Source organism: Palaemon carinicauda, chromosome 8, assembly GCF_036898095.1.
Source record: "Palaemon carinicauda isolate YSFRI2023 chromosome 8, ASM3689809v2, whole genome shotgun sequence".
Taxonomy (NCBI): Eukaryota; Metazoa; Arthropoda; class Malacostraca; order Decapoda; family Palaemonidae; genus Palaemon; species Palaemon carinicauda.
In genome coordinates this window covers 48,655,512-48,680,027 of record NC_090732.1, presented here as the reverse complement: position 1 = coordinate 48,680,027, position 24,516 = coordinate 48,655,512, and the positions used below count along the sequence as shown (strand labels likewise).

Sequence of the window (24,516 nt, the reverse complement as noted above, 5' to 3'; positions counted from 1 at the left end):
TCTTTGGGTGCACTTGACACAAAAAGAAAGCTGTAAACTGCTTCTTACAGGATGCACAGCTATAAGTTATGGAAAAAAATGGTTAATACTTGAAATTTATTCTTACATGGTTGTGCGTGTCAATTAAATTTTATGAAAGTAATATTGCGGACTTATTGATTCATACTCTTAATATCTTTAATTACTTTGTAATAACTTTAAGATTATCTTCTGTTTTAGAAATAAATTTAATATACTTTTGCGTTGAAATGTTTTCATTTCTGAAATAAAAGAGAGATGAGTATTAATTGTGTTTTGGTGTGTAATAGTATTCGTGGGCTAATGAATTGAAAGGTCCATATAAAACAAAATCTTTTTTGAGTATATAATTGTAGGTTTTCACTACATAATAAAATTTGCTTCATTATTCAAGGTCCCTTCAGAAAACATCTCGTGCATTATTGATATTTCCTGATTGCCAAAGAATAACGAGGATGGTGTGGGAATTAATACTTGATATGATGAAAATAGCTTCGACTCTCTCTCTCTCTCTCTCTCTCTCTCTCTCTCTCTCTCTCTCTCTCTCTCTCTCTCTCTCTCATTAAAGTGCAGCTCTTCCATTATTGATATTTCCTGATTGCCAAAGAATAATGAGGATGGTGTGGGAATTAATAATTGCTATAATTATGGAAAAAAAGCTCCGACAGCATTGATACACTCTCTCTCTCTCTCTCTCTCTCTCTCTCTCTCTCTCTCTCTCTCTCTCTCTCATTAAAGTGCGCCTCATCCCGTCATCAAAACCGTGAGGTGTTTACTCATGCAAGCGATAGCTCATGAGCTCGTTGGAACGTGGCCTTGGGCCTTAAGCTGATCACCCGCATACTCTCAGACTTGGCATTGCCTACACTTTCTTCCATTTGTTTACTCGCATTTATTTACATTGGCCTTTGTGAAAGGAAGCTCATCTTAACTGATAGCAGGAGTGTAGTACACATGAATACACATGATTTACTTTATATACAATATTTGAACTTCTATGACTACTTGAGTGGTAATGGACCTACTGTGTTATTATTATTATTATTATTATTATTATTATTATTATTACTTGCTAAGCTACAACCTTAGTTGGGAAAGCAGGATGCTATAAATCGAAAGGCCCCAACAGGGAAAATAGTCCAGTGAGGAAAGGAAACAAGGAAAAAAATTAAATACTTCAAGGACAGTAACATTAAAATATTTCCTATATAAGCTATAAAAGCTTTAGCAAAACAAGAGGAAGAGAAATAAGATAGAATTGTGTGCCCGAGTGTACCTTCAGGCAAGAAAATTGTTAAGTATTCTGTATTGCTCGTCCACCATGACAGTTATAATTACCGGTGGCAGTATAATTGTATCGGTATTCGAAGTAAATGTGTTTTTAACATGAAAGGGGCAAGAACAGTTATCATTTTCTATAGTGACAGTATGGACATGAGTCATGGTATGACAATGAAACAATCTCCATTAGATTTAGTAGATTTGAGAACGAAGTCCTCAGAAAGATATTGGGAGTTAAATGGCAGGACAGGATTAGAAATGAAACTATGAGAGAGGTTACTCGAGTGCCATTGGAGATGGTTTGGACATGCTCTTCGCACTCCCCAAGAGAGATTACTTCACCAAACGTTCAGCTAGGCTCCACAAGGCACTAGAAGAGTTGGAAGACCCAGGCCTACATGGCTGAGGACTATGAAAGTGCAAAGTAGGAGATACTGAATGGAGAAGTATTGAATTAAAAGTTCTAGATAGAGACGACTGTCGAAATCTAACCGAGGCCCTTTACGTCAATAGGCGTAGGAGATGACAATGATGATGATTTATTATCCACTTTCATACTAAGTAGGTGGCTACTACAGTAGTTCTTTCCTCATAATGTCTATGTAACAGCTCTCCTATTTCATAGAGTAATTGATGCAAAGGTAGATAATGTATGAAGTTGAAGCAAAGACAGATAATGTACTAAGTTGAAGTCAAGACAGATAATGTATCAAGTTGAAGCAAAGACAGATAATGTACTAAGTTGAAGTCAAGACAGATAATGTATCAAGTTGAAGCAAAGACAGATAATGTACTAAGTTGAAGTCAAGACAGATAATGTATTAAGTTGAAGCAAAGACAGATAATGTATTAAGTTGAGGCAAAGGCAGATAATGTATTAAGTTGAAGCAAAGGCAGATAATATATCAAGTTGAAGCAAAGGCAGATAATGTATTAAGTTGAAGCAAAGGCAGATAATGTATTAAGTTGAAGAAAAGGCAGATAATGTATTAAGTTGTATAGGAAGGAAGATCATTTGTCTGTTAGACACGTTTCACTGTAACTCAAAAAAGGGTGAAGGTATTCCAGGCAAACTTGTTGCACAGTTGACAGTCATGAATAGATTAGTATGGAGGGAGGTCATTGTCATTTTGTTTGGCATTCTTTGTTTGTCGTCATAGCTTTTGCTACAGACGTTGATGGATTTTAGCCAAGCATTGTAAAAAAAAGGTTGACCATATTGCCCAGCTGTTTACCTTGTTGCAATTCATTAAACAGTTATTATTGTTGTTATTATTATTATTATTATTATTATTATTATTATTATTATTTCCTAATACTATTATCCAGCCCGAGGCTAAGCCTCTCTCACCACTGGCCTCCTTATTAGCATATGAGATTTTTGTGTTATAATTAAAGTCCCTTGAAGTTATGATTTAAATATTCCTTAATTTTTAATTGGGATTTGAGTCGAAAGACTCTCTCTCTCTCTCTCTCTCTCTCTCTCTCTCTCTCTCTCTCTCTCTCTCTCTCTCTCTCTCTCTCTCTCCCCTGTGTACATTACTGCAATCTCTCTTTACAAATTTATTCTATTATCAATCATAGTAGAGATGCACTACCCAGCTGAATGCACCATATTAATATTTCTACATCTTTCCTCTGCTTACAGAATGTGGTCAGCTCTGAGGTGGATTCTGACGATGACCGCGTCTTAGAGAAGAACATCGGAGAGCGGACGAACACTATCTCGCAGGGCACGAACCAAGTGCCACATTTTCTGCAGACAGTACTCTCTGCTCTGTCGCCTAGGTGGGTTGAATCTTTTAAGTATTTTATGATAGGTTGAGAAGCTTACATGAGCTTGTTTTAAAGGCTGCTCATGAATGGCAGAGGCAAGGGATAGTGATAATACCCCATATAGCAGGACAATGCCTTAGAGATTGACCATATATATGATCAGCACCCAAGCCCCTCTCCACCCAAGCTAGGACCAGAGAGAGCCAGGCAGTGGCTTCTGATGACTCGGTAGGTAGAACTATAGGACCCAAGCCCCCCTCCACCCAAGCTAGGACCAGAGAGGGCCAGGCAGTAGCTACTGATGACTCAGTAGGTAGACCTATAGGCTCCTCCAAACCCCTCATCCTTAGCTCACATGGTTGCAGACGTTACAAGAAACTATTGAGCGGGACTCAAACCCCAGTCCGCCAGATCCCCAGGCAAGGACGTTTCCAATAGAAAATCTCAATATGGGTTATTTGTTGGTATTTGAGAATTTGCTTTGAATTGTTTAATAACTGTTGTAAGTAATGTTCACTCTCAGTTAGAATTGGTAAATTGTGATCTGGCAAAGTTAAAACTACTTAGAAAGTTCTTCATGGATAATGTTATTATTATCTTTTTTTCACGTTTGCTGATTTGATTATTATGTGGCCAAACCAGCATAGTTGGTCCTTTGTCATTATCATAATTGTTACCTCCGCCAACGAAGTTGGTAGGAGGTAATGTTTTACTTCGTTGGTTTGTTTATTTGTTTGTGAACAGCTTCCTGGCCACAATTTTAATCGTAGATTAATGAAACTTGCAGGGATTAACTTATGTAATAAGCTGTAAATAACTAAATTTTGGAAGGTCAAGGTCGTGGTCAAGCAAAATGTCCAATTAATGTAATCAGCCCAAAGTTTGGACACAGTTGTCACAGAGACTTCAAACTTGGTTCGTATTTGAGTTTATGAAAATCCACACCAACTAATACATGGGTCAAAGGTCAAGGTCGCGAAATAAGCTGCCGCAGCGGAGGTTTGTGCCCTACTGAATGCCCCTCTAGTTGCTGTTGTCACTCAGTAAATAAGTTGAAGAATCACTGATCAAAACTTATGATGGCATAGTGATAAAGAGCCACAAGACCCTTGAGACTTCCATTTTAGATTCTGTTTTGAAAGTTCAATAGTTCATATCTGTAAAGCACTTGATAATCTGCCAACAGACCTCTTCATAAGTGTCTTCCTAGAGCATACACAATGAGGCATTCAAGTCACCTTTGATATCCAAAGTGTCTGATTTATGTTATTAGAATTACTGCTCTTGCTTAGGCTGCTTGCAATTTTTTCATATCCTTCCTATGGAATGGTACCAGTATGCATTGTGTGAGACTTTGGTAGCTCATTGTGTATTGGCCTGTCATGAATGGCAGAGGCAAGGGACAGTGAGAGTGCCCTAGAGACTAACCAAATATACATATGATCAGTGCCCATGTCCCCTCTACACCCAAGCGAGGACCAGGGAGGGCCAGATAATTGCTGCTGATGACTCAACAGGTAGACCTATAGGCTCTTAAGCTCACAAGGATGGCAAGGTTGCAGACACTATAAGAAACTATCGAGCTTGAGCCGGACTGGAACCCCAGGCCAGCAGATCGCCGCAGGCTGGGACGTTTCCAATAGGCTGTCACAACCTATTGTCTCATTTTTCTTGTGGTTAAAAAAATTGTATTTTCCGAACTCTGCTTCGTATAGTCTTTTGCCATAATTTTTCTGCCAATTTATTTTTTGTCATACTAATTGGTTTACTATTTGATTAAGACAGCCAAAGCAGTAGTTTGCATGTGAACTTGGTTAAGTCCTTTGTGAAGAATCAAACATTTTAAAGTGGAATTTTAAATTGAAGTCTGTAACACTCCCAAACTGATATGTTTAGTTTTCCAGTTAATAGCTGAGGTGCATTGGAAATATCAATATTTATTTGTTTTATTTGAGTCTTAGGTGTAGATAAACTATAAAAATGTTTTAATTTTAAGTTATTTCGAACCTGGGATGGGGCCGAGGTCCAAAAACAAATCTAATAAATGTAGATAAGGTATTGTAATTGAATATGCTATACAGTACATTAAAAGTAATAAGTAAATTTATCCTTATTTGACTTACAGATGGAGAAACTGGGTCATCCGAGGTGTTTTCACCTGGCTCATGATTGGACTATTTTGCGTGATAATTTATGTTGGCCCCTTGGCTCTAATGTTCACGGTAAGTTAGTTGAATTTTATTATTATTCGTGTTAATTGTTCTTTAATTCTTGTGTGGTTTCTTATTGATGATATAAGTTTGGTCTTGGACAAGGAAGAGAGTATAGCTGAAGTCCTTGTTACAAAAGCTAAGAGAAGTTTGAAGAGTAAATGAAAACCTACATGTCTTACGCAGCCAGTATTATTAATTTATCTTAAGGTTGATATGAAACAATTATCTTGTGTGTTACCAATTTCTTTTAAATGTTAAATACAGGGTGTTCAAAAAGTCTCTCCACAGTGAGCATTTGAGGCCCATTACTCTCTTAGGGTTGTCACACCACGCAATAATGTTATCGTTCAAAATTCTCACTGCGGGGGGGAGTTTTTGAACACCCTGTATGTGTAATGTATATTTGCACGTGGTATATTTGCTTATGTCTTTCCATTCTTCTTTGGGAAAACTTATCCACTGTAGTAGACTTCAAAACAAGTACAGTACAGGATCCCTAAAATACATATTTTCAGAATCCTATGAAAGAAATTCATCACTTTGTAATTGAGTTCATGTACTGTACTGTATTGCTCACTTATTAAAAACTAGATTATCCTTGTCTTGAATGTCTGTGTACATTTTTTACAGAGAAAGGTACACATTAAATCTCTCTATTTAATACAAGTGGATAATTCATAAACAATTATTAGGAAGATTTTTATATACCATTCATTAGCTAGCAAGATTACTCATTCATTTAAAGTTGATATGACTAAGTATCATGTAAAGCTATGTAATAGATCGAGGAGATTTTATTCTTTGATAATTTTACCTTATTACATTTTTATTATTATGGCAATTAATCTCCTCTATATGCTTTGGCTTTATATTCAGTTAATATTATCTTTCTTGGAATTTTATGTTAATTTTTCGTAATTCCGTTATCATAGAAATTAAAATATTTAATCCACGTTATTGTTGGGTATTATATTGAGTAAATATCTTTCTTGGAATTTTGTGTTAATTTTTAGTAATTGTTATCTGAAATGTAAGAATAACATACATAGAGAGTTTTTTCAATTGCAGACACTATATAGAGTTTTTTTTTCCAATTGCAGACACTCTTGGTGCAAGTTTGCTGCTTCAAAGAAATTATCAACATCGGATACACTGTGTACCGCATGCATGGCCTGCCCTGGTTTAGGTCTCTTTCTTGGTGGTTCCTCATTACCAGCAATTACTTCTTCTATGGCGAGTCCCTTGTGGCTGATTACTTCAGTGTGATCTTCATCAAAAGTGTAAGTAATTTAGCAATTTTTTCATATACTTTTACTTTTTTTTTTTTAATTTCTTATTTATCACTTTTCTGAGTATGGGTACCTAAACTCGGTGAAAGGGTTTGTGTATCGCCATGGTCACCAAAGGTGTACTAGTTAGGGCCACCCATACTAGGTTGGTTTTTTGTGACTGATCAGAGGAAAAACTCCCACCATCACCAATCTGCACTGGCCAGCGTGGTGATAAAAATTGGCTAAACCCGAGATATGAATTCACATGTCTGAGGTCTTTGTTCTGGAGTGGACTAGACACGGCTACATTTGCTGTTATTGTTTTGTAAATAGCATAGCTGAATTGTGCTCTTTCATTTTGGTTGAAGTGTATTTTTATTGATATTCATGTCTGTATGAGCATTAGAATGTTTTTTATTTATTTTAACCATATTATTATCATTATTACTTGCTAAGCTACAACCCTTGTTGGAAAAGCAGGATGATATAATCCCAAGGGCTCCAACAGGGAAAAATAGCCCAATGAGTTAAGGAAATAAGGAAATAAATAAACTACAAGAGAAGTAATGAACAATATAAGATATTTTAAGAACAATAATAATATTGAACTAGATCTTTCTCGTATATAAACTATAAAAACTTAAAATAACAAGAGGAAGAGAAATGAGATAGAAAAGTGTGCCCTAGTGTACCCGCAAGCAAGAGAACTCTACCCCAAGACAGTGAAAGACCATGGTACAAAGGCTATGGCACTACCCAAGACTAGAGAACAATGGATTGGTTTTGGAGTGTCCTTCTCCAAGAAGAGCTGCTTACCATAGCTAAAGAGTCTCTTCTAACCTTACCAAGAGGAAAGTAGCCACCGAACAACCATAGCATAGCAGTTAACCCCATGAATGAAGAAGAAGAAATATTGTACAGTATAAAGAAAATGGAAATTCTACCTACAGTGTTGTGAATAAAAAAATTACAGCCATTAATCATATGGGTGAGGATATTAAGAGCCTTACCTTTAGGTTTTTATGTCCAATTTAAATACAGTTCTTGATGTTTGTTAAACCCCATAAACCCATATAAATTTGTTTTGTTTCCAATACCGTTTTAAACTAATGGTTAAAATTTTCAAACTGAAATTTTTCAATATTAAACTTACCCGATGATCATATAGCTGTCAGCTCTGCTGCCCGACAGAAAAAACCTACGGGCGGAATACGCCAGCGATCGCTATACAGGTGGGGGTGTACATCAACAGCGCCATCTGTCAAGTAGGTACTCAAGTACTCGATGTCAACAAAGAACCAATTTTCTCTCTGTCGTGCCAATGGCAAGACCTACTAAATACGCCGTCCCTAACTGGATTTGTTTTCACAACGATTTGGTGAAGTACACTATTCCAGTTTTGAGCTTTCGCTATGCAGGGGTTTTATCTTCATTTCAAAACTTGAACTTGTTTTGGATAGATTTAATTATGGTGACGAAGAGAGTATGGACTCTCTTTCACTTTTAAATGGCCGACCCTTCTCTTAGACGGAAGTGTGTTTAGGTTTTTGGTAATTTTGCTTAACAAGTTATAGATCTATTTATTTTATATCTCTCCGCCTTTATAGGCCTCTTCGATTAACTTTCCATTTATTATAAACTTATAAAAAATTAATTTTTATGTTTGTTTATATGCGACCTTTCCTAATAGTAGGCGGTCCTTATTTGGAACCGAAGTTAATTAACATTGAGCCCGTTATATCGTATTTAACCTTTTAAGAATTTTATACTTTTTTAATTTTAATGTTTTATGAAAGAATTTCTTTGATAGTCTCGTATTGTTTTCAAAGATGAACTAACGTTTAGTTTTTTAGTCTCCGCAGTTGTTGACGTTCAGAACGTTTAACATGCGCTCTATCGTTACGATAGAGAGAGAGTGTATCACGGTTTCACGTTGCAGTAAGAGTAAACCGATTCTAGCGTTTCGTTCATTCTTTCTTAGCTTAAATGGTTTAAATTCTAAATAAAGGAACTTTTTATTTGGGAAACCTTTCAGTTTTTTCCTTTAGCAAATAACATGTTTTAACGATATATAATTGGGCTCTTCTCTCAGGTGCTAAATCAAGAGAGAAGAGAGAGAGAGATAGAGACGGAGGGAGAGAGAGGAGAATAAACGTTTCGTTCAAGCGGGTAACGTTGTTCTCGTTTTTTTTTTTTTTTTTTTTTTTTTACTCTTCTCCCTAGTCGCTGTAGGGGAAGAAGGTAAAACGTTTCTAGGGTTTTATTCTTGTTCCCAGGCTTTATGCGGTGAGAGATTGTAAACGTAGTTTATTTGATCTAGTGTTTAGTCTCTTTTCCAGCCACTGAATTCTTTATCTTTATTTATGTTTTTCTGTTGCATTGTAAAACTGTTTTCGCAATTACTACCTTTTAATGAAGGATAGGATTGCGTGTTTCAGGTAGAAATCAGTTAAAGTTTCGATTTCAGTGAAATAAGTGCAAACAGAAAATCAAAAGTGATAAAGTGATATGCGCAAAGTGTTACAGTGTTGCGTCCGAGGGTTCGTCTGTTCGTGCCAGTTGTTCACCTAGTCCGGGACCTCTTACAAGCTCCCAAGCCCAGGGGAGAAGTAATGTCGAACGACTTATGGGTTCCACAGGCCTTGATCGACGAACAGACGTTTTTCCCTCCGTGGTTTCGGGCGTATCTACACACGTTTGCCGACGTGAGATCGCCCCACCCACACAAAGACGAGAGAGCCCATTTATTCCTCGTCTGCGGAAGAGGTTTCTCGTAAGAAACCATGGACCAAATCTTGCAGCTTTTAAGTGCAAGTCGGTCCCTTCCGCGCAAGTCCAACGGCCTAAGTGTAGCCACTGGGTCAGTTCGGACTCGCTGCAGTCATCCGACGACTGCACACCTCCCAAGAGAGGCAAGGTGGTACCGCAACAGGCAGTAACTCCGTCTGTTGCCGCACCAGCTGTTTTAGACCCTCAGTCACAACGGACAGTAGCTCCGTCTGTTGCCGTTTTTTGTAGACCCTAAGTGGTCTTTACTGCAGACTCAGTTAGCTGCGGTTATGCAGGAGTTTCGTGCGGAGAAGGTTGACACTGCTCTCGTTAGCCTACAACCTGCCACTGTTGTGCGCCCAGCTCACGCTGAGGCTGCCTGCTCCCACACTCCGGCTGCGGAGAGCTCCACCTCCGATGCGCAATCGACCCTGCCAAACGCATGTTAACGTTAGCCGACGTGCGGCTCCCTCCGTTAACATGCGTGAGCTACCGCATCAGCAGTGGGAAGGTGGAGTCTAGCTGCCGTGTTTTGACGCGATGCGTTAGTTTCCGCAACCCACGGCAGTCCCCACCACGCACCACCACTCCGCTTTGGTTGTTGCCTGCTCCCACACTCCGACTGCGGAGAAGGTTGACGATGCACCCGTTTGCCTACAACCTGCCACGGTTGTGCGCCCAGCATGGCTGCCTGCTCCCACACTCTTGTTGTGAGAGCTCCTCCACCCATGCGCTGTCGACCCTGCCAGACGCATGCTGACTCCCACAGACACACGGAGCACTCCGTTGCCGTGCGTGAGCTACCACAAGCTGCCGTGTTTTGACACGGTGTGTCAGCCTCCGCAACCCACTGTGGTTACCGCCACTCGCCCGCAGCAGACTAGTCAGTCAGGAGTTGAGGCTTCCCCACACAGCTTTGGTTGTTGCCAGCTCACAGACTGTCAAGCAGTTACATGAAGTTGCCTTCTGGTCTGCTACTAATGCACCAGTGCTGTATGTCCTCACGCACCTGTTGTGGTTGACAGTTCAGTTTTTGACAGTTCACAGACTGTCAAGCAGTTACATAACGTTGCCTTCTGGTCTGCTGCTTTTGCACCAGTGAGACCCTCACTGAGATAACCTAGCTTTTCTCGGACATGGTTCCTGTAGATGAGAAAGTGCTGTTCTCCCTCCTTCTGATATTCCTTTGAGGACTCTGTCATTTGGAGAGGAGCCTTAAGCTGCTTAGCCTCCTATGGACTTTAATTAAAGCATAACAAGGCTTCCAGGGATGGTAAATGGTTCCGCTTCAGTCGCTAACCCCGTCTGTTGCCACACCTGCTCCCATAGACCCTAATGGGCTTTGTTGCAAGACATGCAGTCCAAGCTTGTGTCCTTGTTAGAGGATTTTTTACGGAGGAGAACCTTCTAGCCAACAACCTTCCTACCGGTTGGTTGTACGCCCTGTTGACGCTGAGGTATCCTACTCACGTCCGCCAGTTGAGATGGTTCCTCCACCGGTGCGACCCAGTGTGGGTTGCCAGTCGCACGTTGACGTTAAGCGACTCTCGGAGGTGGTTGTGGACGTTCAGTGTGTCACTAGGAAGACGTTCAACAACCAGCAGAGGTGACTTGTTGTGACGCAGTGCGGCAACCTCAGCAACCCTGTAGGGGGTTGACTGCACAACCCAGACAGTCTAGACAGTTTCGGGTTGACGCTGTACTTCCTCGCGTCCCCATGGTTGACAGTTCACAGACTGTGCAGCAGTACCATGATCTTGTGTCCGGCTCCGTCACGCATCCACTAGTGCGACCGGATTCAGCGAGTCAGACGTTGCCCACTCCGTTGCTGTTTCCTCATCAGTTTCGGATGAGGAACCCTCTGATGAGGACATTGCTGAACAAGACGATCAACCCCCAGCCCTGCTATCCATCCAGGAGATGCTGAAGAAGGAACACTGCCCTGTCAGGCTGTGGATGAGTCTGGTTAGGACACTGTCATCCGTGGTTCAATTTGTGTCACTTGGAAGACTACACCTCCGTCCTCTTCTGTATCATCTAGCTTTTCACTGGAAAAGGACAAGACGCTAGAAGCGGTCTCGATCCCGGTTTCCGGAAAGATAAAGTCTGGTCTGACTTGGTGAAAGGACTTTATCAACCTTTGAAAGGGTCTTCCCCTGACTGTTCAGACTCCCAACCACGTTCTCTTCTCGGACGCATCGGACGTAGGCTGGGGTGTGACATTAGGCGGTAGGGAATGCTCGGGATTATGGAACTCGAGTCAAAGGACAATGCATTTCAACTGCAAGAAGCTTCTGGCAGTACGTCTGACCTGGAAAAGCTTCAGGTCTCTCCTTCAAGGCAAAGTGGTGGAGGTGAACACGGTCAACACCCTGCTTTGACGTACATCTCCAAGCAAGGAGGGACCTACTCTCTGACATGGTACGAGTTTGCAAGAGACCTCCTCTCCTGTTCAACAGGTCTAGACTGTTCACTAGTAACGAGGTTCATCCAAGGCAACTTGAATGTCATAGCAGATTGTCTCAGTAGGAAGGGACAAATAATTCCAACATATTGGACCCTCCACAAGGATGTATGCAAGAGACTTTGGGCCACCTGGGGCCAGCCAACCATAGATCTCTTCGCAACCTCGATGACCAAGAGGCTCCCAATACTTTGCTCACCTATCCCGGACCCAGCAGTAGTTCATATAGATGCCTTTCTACTAGATTGGTCACATCTAGATCTATATGCATTCCCTCCGTTCTAGATTGTCAACAAGGTACTGCAGAAGTTCGCCTCTCACGAAGGGACAAAGTTGACGCTAGTTGCTTCCCTCTGGCCCGCGAGAGAATAACTCACCGAGGTACTTCGATGGCTAGTAGACGTTCCCAGAACACTTCCCCTAAGGGTGGACCTGCTACGTCTGCCACGCGTAAAGAAGGTACTCCAAGGCCTCCACGCTCTTCGTCTGACTGCCTTCAGAATATCGAAAGACTCTCGAGAACTAGAGGTTTTTCGAAGGAGGCAACCAGAGCGATTGCTAGAGCAAGGAGAACATCCACCCTTAGAGTCTACCAATCGAAGTGGGAAATCTTCCGAAACTGGTGCAAGTCAGTATCCGTATCCTCGACCAGTACCTCTGTAACTCAAATAGCTGACTTCCTCTTATATCTGAGGAAAGAACGATCTCTTTCAGCTCCCACTATCAAGGGTTACAGAAGCATGTTGGCATCAGTCTTCCGTCACAGAGGCTTAGATCTTTCCAACAATAAAGATCTACAGGACCTCCTTAAGTCTTTTGAGACCACGAAGGAGCGTCCTTTGGTTACACCTGGTTGGAATTTAGACGTGGTTCTAAGATTCCTTATGTCAGACAGGTTCGAACCACTTCAATCAGCCTCCCTGAAAGATCTCACCTTTAAGACTCTTTTCCTGATATGCTTAACCACAGCTAAAAGAGTCAGTGAGATTCATGCCTTCAGCAAGAACATCGGATTCTCATTCGAAACGGCTACATGTTCTACAACTTGGTTTTCTAGCCAAACACGAGCTGCCTTCTCGGCCTTGACCAATATCGTTCGATATTCCAAACTTATCGTATGGTTGGAAATGAACTAGAAAGAGTATTATGTCTTGTAAGAGCTCTTAAGTTCTATTTTATAAACCTTTACGAGGCCCGTCTGAAGCTTTATGGTGTTCAGTTAAGAATCCATCTTTGTCTATGTCAGAGAATTCTTTATCCTATTTTATCAGACTGTTAATACGAGAAGCTCATTCCCTTCTGAATGAGGAAGACCAAGCTTGGCTGAAGGTAAGGACACACGAAGTTAGAGCTGTCACAATTTCCGTGGCCTTTAAACAAAATAGATCTCTGCAAAGTATATTCGACGCAACCTATTGGAAAAGCAAATCAGTGTTCGCGTCTTTTATCTTAAGAATGTCCAGTCTCTTTACGAGAACTGCTACACTCTGGGACCATTCGTAGCAACGAGTGCAGTAGTGGTGGGGGCTCCACCACTACAATTCCCTAATTCCAGAACCTTTTTAATCTTTCTCTTGAAATATTTTTGGGTTGTCCGGAAGGCTAAGAAGCCTTTCGCATCCTACTTGATTTGGCGGGTGGTCAAAATCATTTCTTGAGAAGCGCCTAGATTAGAGGTTTTGATGAGGACCTTTAGTATGGGTTGCAACCCTTCATACTTCAGCTCCTAGGAGTCGCTCAGCATCCTATGAGGATCGCGAGGCTCAGTAAGGAAGACGTACTTAAAAAGGCAGAGTAATTGTTCAAGTCGTCTTCCTTACCAGGTACTTATTTATTTTATGCTTGTTATTTTGAATAACTGCTAAAATGAAATACGGAATACTTAGCTCATAATAATGTCAACATGTAATGCTGGTCTCTACCCACCCCCCTGGGTGTGAATCAGCTATATGATCATCGGGTAAGTTTAATATTGAAAAATGTTATTTTCCTTAGTAAAATAAATTTTTGAATATACTTACCCGATGATCATAAATTAAAGTACCCACCCTTCCTCCCCAATAGAGACCCAGTGGACAGAGGAGAAAATTGGTTCTTTGTTGACATCGAGTACTTGAGTACCTACTTGACAGATGGCGCTGTTGATGTACACCCCCACCTGTATAGCGATCGCTGGCGTATTCCGCCCGTAGGTTTTTTCTGTCGGGCAGCAGAGCTGACAGCTATATGATCATCGGGTAAGTATATTCAAAAATTTATTTTACTAAGGAAAATAACATTTTGATAACTGAAAGAACGTCACTTTTGACATATAGTAGTTGGATTTGAAGGAGTTTTATCTAATATACCTGATTGTTTAACGTTCGGCTTCATTTGTTAACACATAGTACCCTTTCTGAGTGGGAGTTACCTTAATATGGTGAAAGTATTTGTGTATCGCCATGTTCAACAAAGCTGTATTATTCAGGGCCACCCATACTAAGTTGGTTTGCTATGAGTGATTAGACTAAAGTCTCCGACCATCACCAATCTACAGTGGTCAGAGTAGGGATGAAAATTGCCAATCTCCAGACATGACTAAGGACATGACTGAGGCCTTTGTCCTGCAGTGGACTAGAAATGGCTACATTTAATGTTGTTGTAGTACTCTACTTATGTACATATAATTGGCTTGAATTTACTTCAGCCCAAATGAATAAGAAATTCAGGAATTAATAACATAACATGAACTTTATCAACATTCCTAAATAGATGTTGGTAACAGTGATTGTGTTAATTATACGGCATACTTGTACTGATCAGTATTGTATTGTCAATCTTAAGAATTTAAAATATATAACATTATATAAGTGATTAAGGGGAATATTAAATATTTTGGAAGGGAAAATTTAAGATTGTGTAAGCGACCATTCTTTTATTAGTCGATTATGTAACGAGCGTCGCTTGTATTCATTCTGACTGCTTACAATGATGAAAAATTAGGTTGATATGAAATGCCTTATATATAAAATCCTAACTCTAATTGTTTCCCGCAGGACATAATGAGATGGCTGATTGCTTACCACCGCTTCACTTCCTTCTTTATGTACATCATAGGCTTTGTGTGGTTTGTACTTTCCCTCAAGAAGAAATATTACATGCGCCAGTTTTCGTTGTTTGCCTGGACGCACGTCGCCCTCCTCATTGTAGTTACCCAGAGCTACCTCATTATCATCAACATCTTCCATGGTATGATCTGGTTCATCGTCCCTGTGTCGATGATTGTTATTAACGATGTGATGGCTTACATGTTTGGCTTCTTCTTTGGCAAAACCCCACTGATTCAGCTAAGTCCAAAGAAGACTTGGGAAGGATTCATTGGCGGCGGAATCTCCACACTCATCATGGGCATGATGGTAAGAGAATTTAATTATTCTATTCTTGTAACAGATATGTGCATTTCTGTTTTATATTTTTATCAGGTTTCATTGTAATTGGTCTTAAAAACCTATCGGTTTTCATTTTATATAATCTTAAAAACCTATCAGTTTTCATTTTAATATAGTCTTAAAAACCTATGACTTTTCATTTAATAGTCTTCAAACCTATCAGTTTTCATTTTAATATAGTCTTAAAAACCTATCACTTTTCATTTAATAGTCTTAAAACCTATCAGTTTTCATTTTAATAGTCTTAAAAACCTATCAGTTTTCATTGTAGTTGTCTTTAAAACCTATCAGTTTTCACTGTAATGTAGTTTTAAAAACCTATCCCAGATATTTAAAAACTGCATATTTAACACTAGTCTCTTGAGTGCTTCATCTCTAAGTGTCATTATTGTTACTTTGCTTTTAATTGATGCTATTTTAGATAGACTACAAATTTTATTTGCAATAGTCTTCTGTTAGATTTCTTTAATGGTTACCATATGACATGAAGGCAAGGTGCTTATTTTCTTTGCCACAATGAAACAAACTGTCTGGAGAGAGCATCTGTTCATACAGATAACAAGTCTTATAATTTTTACCAATGCCATTAATATTGTGGAAAGGGAAAATATTTATTGAATATCAGGGATATAAAGAAAGTTGATTTTTTAGTGATGAATTGCCTGCATAGTGGAATTAGAATACAGATGATTGAAAAGCCCAAGTGGTAGAGATTCTGTATGTGGTATTGACATAGTAAAAAGGTTGGTGTGTAAGTAAAAAGTTTGTCAGTGAATTTAGAAATGTTTTGGTCATTTGGGATGAATTAAAGTTGATAATGTTTGAGAGGATGGAAAAGTGGTGGAAGGAGAGACACCTAAGCAGTGCTAAGTAAATAGAATAGAAAGTTTGTATGTATAGTTGAAAGGTGTTGCTGTTTAGGAAGAATGAAAATTAATGAAGTATACATGTGGTTTGAATTTTTACAAAGGACTTGCTTTTAGATGTGTATAAATTGGCAGAAATTTCTGTACTCTGAGGCCTATCTGTGATTCAGATGTTTAAGAAAATTATATGTCCTCTTGGGACACCTTTGCTGTTATTTGTGTAAAGTGGTTATTACTATTGTTGAAATGCAAAATGTGATAGACAAGTTTTGGAAATAAATCAGTTAAGGAATTTTTGCCAGAACTGTTAACGTTTTCAACTTTGCTAATTATAAAAATAGAACTGGTCCAATGATTGCGTTTGAAGAGAATAACAGAAGAGAGCAGGGGTGCTGTTCAGCTTTAGAGAAACATCCATGGGAAAATTGACCAAGTTCTGTTAATCAGTTTAGGATGTGCTCTCAGATAAAATATATAAAAAAAGGCCGTTTGATCACTTAGCTCTAATGTAGACTTCTTCCTTCTCGATGTGGCTGGATTTTGTAATGGTGGAAGTATTATAAACGATGAATTATGAATTATGAACTCTAATGAGTTTTAAATTTTAACAGTAAACACAAACCCCTCAGTTCAGCTTCAAAAATCAGATATCTTGACGTAACAGTAATGGTTATAATAAAGTAAGGAGGATATTAGAAATAGGAAAAAAGAAGAAAATGAAAACATTTTCACTAATGTGAATGATTTTGTGCTATAGTTTGTCCCCTAACCCTCTGGCGATCTCGGCCGTGAAAAAATCCCTGTCAGTCTCATGACTTTTGGCCTAAGAGCAATGATATCATGTGTCAGCCTACTTATGTTGACATTTTTTAGTTAAACTAACAAAGGAATAAAGATAGAAAGAAACTCACGGTTAATGGGATTAACTTATGATGAAGCTCTGTACTCTCTTATGTCGTATACTCACAATGCATACATACCTATCAAATGTAGCTCTTTATCTGTCCCCATTTTCCGTGTTTTCCTGGGGCTTCCTGTAGGTCTTTGATATGCTATCTTTATATCAGCTACTTTTTTTTTTCTACTTCATTCAATCTCATCACATATCCATGCCAGTTTAATCTTCCTCCATTGATTAACACTTATAGTTGCTGTTTTTTTCAGGTTTGTATCTGAAATACGAAAATCATTTTAGCTATTCTATACAATTTATTAATGTTAGCTCTTTGATGTTACTGAGATAAAGGGAGATTTTTTTTCTTAAATCTCTGTTAAAGGAATTAAAACCAAGTAATCTTGACATATGGAAAAATAATGTTCAAGTTTACTTTTTATCTCAAGGCTTGTATAGTATTGATATATTTATTATTGGGGGAAATAATGCATTGAAAAATCTGGTTTGTTTGTTGTAGTGGAGGGAAAGAAAACGATATGTACTATATACACGAATTCTTCTCTTCAAGTAATAATAAAGAGTTAATTGAGTGATAGTACATAGGACTACATGGCTGAGGACTATGAAGTGTGAAGTAGGAGATGGTGAATGGAGAAGTATTGATTTAAAAGCTTAAGTTAGAGACGACTGGCGAAATCTAACCGAGGCCCTTTGCGTCAATAGGTGTAGGAGGAGATGATGATGATGACATAGGATTCTTGGGAGGAGCCTATTAGGGAGTAAAGATCAAGAGAGAGGCAGGGAATTAGATCGCAAGATAAGATGAAGGATGATATGGAGAGAAGAGGTTTGGTGTTATCAAAGGCATTGGAGAGGGTGCATCAGGCAACTGACCCCTTTATGTAGGGATAATGGAGGGGAAGAAGAAAACGTAGGATTCCGAAATTTAAAAAAAACATAGAACTACGTTTTATCAAGTGAAGGTGATGAAGGAATGATAAAAGATTAAGACTAGTTATGTCTACACATAATAATTGTGAGATGTGCATTTAATTACGTTCCTAATGAGTGAAGAAAAGTATTTAATATATGAATTGTCTGTCGTAAACAAATTGTGTTAATCAATATTTGACCAGTTTGATATGGCATATGGTATTCTAGCTTGATCAATTTAATGGAAGTTTTTTGTGCAAATAAACTAAGTAGCCTATATTAAGAAAATGAAGATTCTTAACAGCTAACTTTAAAGTAGACTGATATTGTAAAGTTGTATCATGTCTGATTTAAACTAGATGATTTAGTGGAAAGGACATTTTAAAACTTAATTAATCTTTTCAGCTCTCCCATCTGATGTGCCAGTATCCATTCTTCGTTTGCCCAGTGGAATACAGTGAGGCTGATGGGATCTTTAATTTCTCATGTGATCCATCTCCAATCTTCAGACCACAGGAGTACAGTTTGCCTGAAACTTTGGGCAATATCCTTGCTTTGGTAAGTTTAATAAAGCTCTGACATTATTGTAAGTATTTGAATGATAGGAGGATAGATGTAAGAGAGGCAAGATAGCGTGCTAGAAATAGGAATGAATGGCGAGCGATTGTGACGCAGTTCCGGTAGGCCCTGCTGCTTCCTCCGGTCGCCTTGGATGACCGCGGAGGTAGCAGCAGTAGGGGATTCAGCGTTATGAAGCTTCATCTGTGGTGGATAACGGGGGAGGGTGCGCTGTGGCACCCTACCAGTACCAGATGAACTCGGTTGAGTACCTTGTCAGGCTGGGAGGAACATAGAGAGGAAAGGTCCCCTTTTTTTCATTTATTTGGTGTTGGCTACCCCACAAAATTGGGGAAAGTGCCTTGGTATATGTATATATAATGAGGCTGTCTTTCTTATTGATGGTAGAATTACTATTGAATTTGACTTGCTCTGCTTAAAAAACTGGAGAATACATAAGGTCACCTACTTGCAAACATTCAACTTACAAAACTTTTGGAGATAACAAACACAAATCCAACTGAAAGTAACAAAGATAAGATAAATAATGTAATAAAGCAATATTATATCATCTAACAGTAAAAAAAACATCTATCGTTTCCATATTGAATTTACGTTCTTAAATAGCAACACTAATGTATAATGTAAAATTACAATTCTGTACTTTCCAATAGATGTCACTTTAACAGCAGTAGTATACTTTATATACTTTTTACAGCTCGGGTGGAAGAAAACGATAACCATGTATCCATTCGTGCTGCATTCGATAGCGCTTTCAGTCTTCAGCAGTGTTATTGGACCTTTTGGAGGATTCTTCGCAAGTGGTTTCAAGCGAGCCTTTAAAGTGAAGGTAAGTTTAACATTTTCAATTAATAAGGTAAAACTTTAAGGGGTAATATAAGACACTTTAAGGGAACCATTGAATTTGGCAAGATAGGATTAAAACAGGTTTTATAAGTACACTACAATAAAAGGACAACATAAGATTTGGCTTATTTCTTGCTAAATCAGTTAAATGTTAAGTATTGGAATACAGTTTTCTCTGTATGATAAGTTCTATATTTACTTTAGAAATTGATTTGCTTTTAATGTACATAACATAATAATTTATACCATGTAATATAGATTATGTACATTCATCTGATCCAAAAGAATCAAGCATCTTTCATTATGGTATAGCTTATTCAAGTATGAATTGTATGTATAGATACTTTAACAAAATTACCTGTAGATCACTTATGAGTGTCAGCGATAAGGGATAAGTCCTTGCATAGTTGCACAAAGTCTGAAAGACCAAACATATGATCAATACTCGGCACCCTTCTCTATCCAAGCTAAGACTAGGAGGACTTGCCAATGGGTGCTTAACCCTTTTACCCCAAGGCTATTTGGAACTTTCCAACCCTTAACCCCCAGGCATTTTTTTTTTTCAAGCACATATTGCAATATGTTTTTTAAATTGCTCTAACAGCCTTAATTTTTGTCATAGAAAGGTCAGGTTGGTCTCATTCTTTTGGAAAATGCCTGAAGTTTCTCAAAAAGTTATCAAAAATATGAAAATAAAATGTAAATAGCAGTTTTTTGCAAGGATGTACCAGTGCGTCAATTGGGGGTAAAAGGGTTAATACTCAGCCTCGTCTTCTATAACTTTCAAAATTGTGGAGACCAGTGAAAACTATTACCAGAAACTTATTTTGCTTACATTGATGATGTTATTAAACATTCTGTATTGAAGTACAGTAAGATTTTTATACTATTCTAGTTATAGTTTTGTTTACAATTAACCAACATTTGATATGCACCAAAATTACCAGCATTTTAGAAACAAAAAATTTTCTTATCTAACAGAAATTTTTATCGTAAGACAGTAGTTAATTTTTTTTTATTTCTTACAGGACTTTGGAGATGTGATCCCAGGTCACGGTGGAGTTATGGATCGCTTTGACTGCCAATTTTTAATGGCAACATTTGTAAATGTTTACATCATTTCTTTCGTTTCTGAAACCTCTCCTCAGAAACTGCTTCAAAAGGTAGGAGTGATATATATACTGTGCACTATTAATTATTTGAAATATTATTCTCAGACATACATTTGTTTGTTTCCGACTTCATCATATCATAGAATGTGAAGGTTGTAAATCAGGTCAAAAGGGGCAAGTATGATTTGTTATGAGATGAGAGACTTGGTCATGCCTCTTTGAACAAGGGAAAGTCTGGAAAAGTTGCATGATTTTCCAGAAAGAACTAGAAAGGTAATGTGGATTGAGTGCTGCAAAAGCAACTGTATCTATGAGAATGTGTAATAAAATAATGGGGCAAAAATTCACCATCATCATCATCTTAAATGTCTTTACATTGGCTTTTCCCCACATGGGATTAAGAGTTTAAAAGGGCTTCTCACAATTTCTGGCCTGTGTTCTTTCTGCCCGAGCTCCCATCAGGTTTTCACCTTTTCCCATGATATCCTGGATCCTACTATTAGTCTGCAGAGCAAATTAGACGGAAGTTAATCTAAAAAAAAAATTGGGATCTTGTTCATGTTGCATCCTCGTCCCTTTAGTACTTAGGTCCCAAGAAGACAGGTTGGTAATTTACGTACTTTATTCTGGTATATCAAATACAAGTAAGCAGACCCATGCTTCTGCTGGCGTCACAGTTCGTGGATGGCGGGGAAGACAACAACAACAACTCAAAGGTTCAACATAGTAGAATGAGAGAGTAGTGTTTCTCAATACATTACACTCCTCCCCCCTTAGGTTAACACACAAAAAAAAATTAAATTTGTTCAATGAGTCTCCTAGGTTTTTTACTTACTCTGGTAGATTTTCTTACAATGGCACCAGTATCACAATTACTGTTCTCTGATCCTACTTCTACATTGGGATTACAAATCCTACTTGAGTTCTGAATAGGGTTATTTGTTTCTTCTAATCCTTGTACATTATTGGGAGAAGAAACTACAGGAACAGAAGGAATCATTGTATCTTTTAATAGTGATGATTCATCAGTTACTCTAGTATTATACATTTTTCTCTCAAATAACTGTGATAGGTGACGCTTCCAAGTCAAAATACCATTAACATCTACAGAAACTAAATAATTCCTTTCACCCAGAACTTTGATAATCTTAGCTTATACCCATTCTGGTCCTTTACCAAAATTCCTGGCATATACTGCATCACCAACTCTGAATTTAGACTCATGAACGTAAAACTCATCTCCTTGTTCAGGCATTATAACATCTAGTGGACCCTTAAATTTCCTTCCAAATAATAATTCAGCTGGGGAGCAGCCAGTAGAAGACTGTACTGTACGTCTATAGGTATACAAAAATTTTGTCATTCTGGTTTTTACAGGCAATTTACAATCAAACTTTTTGAAATTAGTTTTGAATATTCGGACAGCCCGTTCTGCAAGCCCATTTATACTTGGATTATTTGGTGCTCCTGAACAATGTCTAACACCATTTTTCTGAAAGAAATTCTTAGTCTCCCTAGCCATAAAACAAGTTGCGTTATCAGATACAATTGTGTCAGGAATACCATAATTAGCAAAACACGACCTTAAACATTGTATGGTATCCTCTGAAGTTATATTCTTACAAGCATAGACATCAATAGATTTAGAAAAGGAATCAATAATAATCAAATATTGCATGTTGTCAATGGGCCCACAATAATCTACATGCAAGCGGGACCAAGGTCTATCTACTGACGGCCAAGATAAAGGTGAAATGGCCTTATGTTTGATATTTGTTATACATAATGCACAGTTAGAAGTTATTTGTTCCAAATCTTGGTCCATATTAGGCCAATATACAAAAGACCTTGCTTCGGCTTTCATGGCAACAATACCCTTGTGGCCCTCATGAAGCATTTCCATAACACGCTTTCTCAACATTTCAGGAACCAAAATATGATTCCTATACAGTAATACATTATCATGCAAAGAAAGATCATTTCTCAATTTATAGAATGGTAACATACAATTTTCCATCACATTTTCCTTGGGGAACCCCCTCCTTACATAATCTCTTACTCTGCATAAAACAGTGTCTCTTTTTATACATTCTTTTACCATTGTAACATCAAAAGAATTCTTATCCAAAATATTAATCAAATTTACATATTCTCCTGGTACATGAAAATCAGTGTCATCTCTACATAATGGTAGCCTACTAAGAGCATCTGCCACTGTATTATGCACTCCCTTAATGTGCTCAATTTTAAAATCAAAACCTGATAGGAATAAAGCCCACCTTTGAATACGAGCATTAGATAATTGTGGAATACTCTTACTATTGTTAAATAGATGAGTCAAGGGTTTATGGTCCGTCCTAATAACGAACTTCCTACCCAAAAGGAAATCAGAAAACTTCTCGACTCCAAAAATAATGGATAAAGCCTCTCTATCAATTTGAGAATAATTACACTCAGCATTAGCTAATTTTCTACTTTTGAACGAAATGGTGGAAATTTTACCCTTATATTCTTGTTTAAGAACAGCTCCCACTCCTTCAGGGCTAGCATCAACTTCTAAAATCATGGTAGCATTGGGGTTAAAATTATCCAAAATATCAGCTCTACCCAAGGCTTCCTTAATACTCTGAAAAGCTTCTTCATGAACTGCTGACCAATGAAACTCAACATTCTTTTGTGTCAAATTATATAAAGGACATAAAATAGAACTGAACTGAGGTACAAACCTATTGTAGTAAGTGCATAACCCCAAAAATGATTTCAAAGACTGGACAGACTGAGGGGTTGGAGCTTCCAAAATTGCCTCTATTAATCCCATCCTCGTCGCCACTGTTGCATCCTCGTCCCTTTAGTACTTAGGTCCCAAGAAGACAGGTTGGTAATTCACGTACTTTATTCTGGTATATCAAATACAAGTAAGCAGACCCATGCTTCTGCTGGCGTCACAGTTTGTGGATGGCGGGGAAGACAACAACAACAACTCAAAGGTTCAACATAGTAGAAAGAGAGAGTAGTGTTTCTCAATACATTACAGTTCAGTAAAATAATAGAATATGAAATGGATTATCAGCAACTTTGGATGTGCTACAAACTGAACCGTAATAATTTAAAATCAGTGTACAACAAATATTTCAAAATTGCTATTGAAGCTTTTGATTATTTGCTATTGAGACCCTTATCCTTATACCATGTGTTTTGGACTGTGCACTGTTCCCAAGGTGTTCACGCTGGTGTTAGCTTGAGCCCATTCTAAGATGTATCTCAATGATTGGCCTCCTACGTGAGGTAGTTGATGCAGGATCACAATAAATTTGGAAAAATAAAATCTCACACTCAAGGAGAGGTTAAAGTACCAGGACATGCTGATAGACACGGTAGAATGGAGGGTCCTTCTGTCAGAGGATCTTATCAGCACGCTCAGATAGGTAACGCAACCATTTCTGTCTGAAGCAGTACTTCCAGCTTAATGAAACCAAACTCTTCTCGGCAACCTTTCCTCATTGAAGGTTGTTTCTCACGGGCAGAGATCTATTCACTTGTGTTTGAAGGGTCACTGATTGCCCTCCAGGGATCTCCAGATCCAATCTGTTCCGGTGGGACATAAGGTACCGGCTGATCTTACATGGTGGATGGGCAAAGTAAGTCTCACCAAGGGAGTGTCATTGAATTACCTGCCTCCTCCGGACATGTATCTGTTTTCAGATGTGTTGAAGGAGGCAACTTATTTGCATGAGGTGTGTTGTCAGCACAAGAAAAGAGTATGCACATCAACATTCTGGAGTTTATAGTACTGCAAGCATTCCAAGAACATTTAATGAGGCACTCAGTGGTATTAATGAGCGATAACACCACAGTAGTAGCTTAGGGCAATAAAGACAAGGAGGCACAGTTTCCCTTCCTCTTTGCTAGTTGACAAAGCAGATGCACATCTCGGCCAATATTTCCTCCCTGCAAAATTCTTTGCAGAAGGAATTGCACAGGAGATATCTGGGAACATGCAATGGTCGTCCACTGCTGTCAACCAGGGAAAGTGGACTATTTTCTGCAATTGGTGTCAGAGAAAGG

At 38.5% G+C, this 24,516-nt stretch overlaps 1 protein-coding gene across 1 annotated transcript in view; it reads left to right on the top strand.

Moving 5' to 3' along the window:
• Cds (CDP-diacylglycerol synthase) overlaps positions 1 to 24,516 on the top strand; it is a 156,078-nt gene that overhangs the window by 127,803 nt on the left and 3,759 nt on the right. The window contains exons 2-8 of the mRNA XM_068378614.1: positions 2,948 to 3,087; positions 5,201 to 5,297; positions 6,389 to 6,568; positions 14,828 to 15,187; positions 18,320 to 18,472; positions 19,191 to 19,322; positions 20,368 to 20,502. Coding sequence (XP_068234715.1) covers positions 2,948 to 3,087; positions 5,201 to 5,297; positions 6,389 to 6,568; positions 14,828 to 15,187; positions 18,320 to 18,472; positions 19,191 to 19,322; positions 20,368 to 20,502 — 1,197 coding nt within the window. The remainder of the gene's footprint in view (positions 1 to 2,947; positions 3,088 to 5,200; positions 5,298 to 6,388; positions 6,569 to 14,827; positions 15,188 to 18,319; positions 18,473 to 19,190; positions 19,323 to 20,367; positions 20,503 to 24,516) is intronic.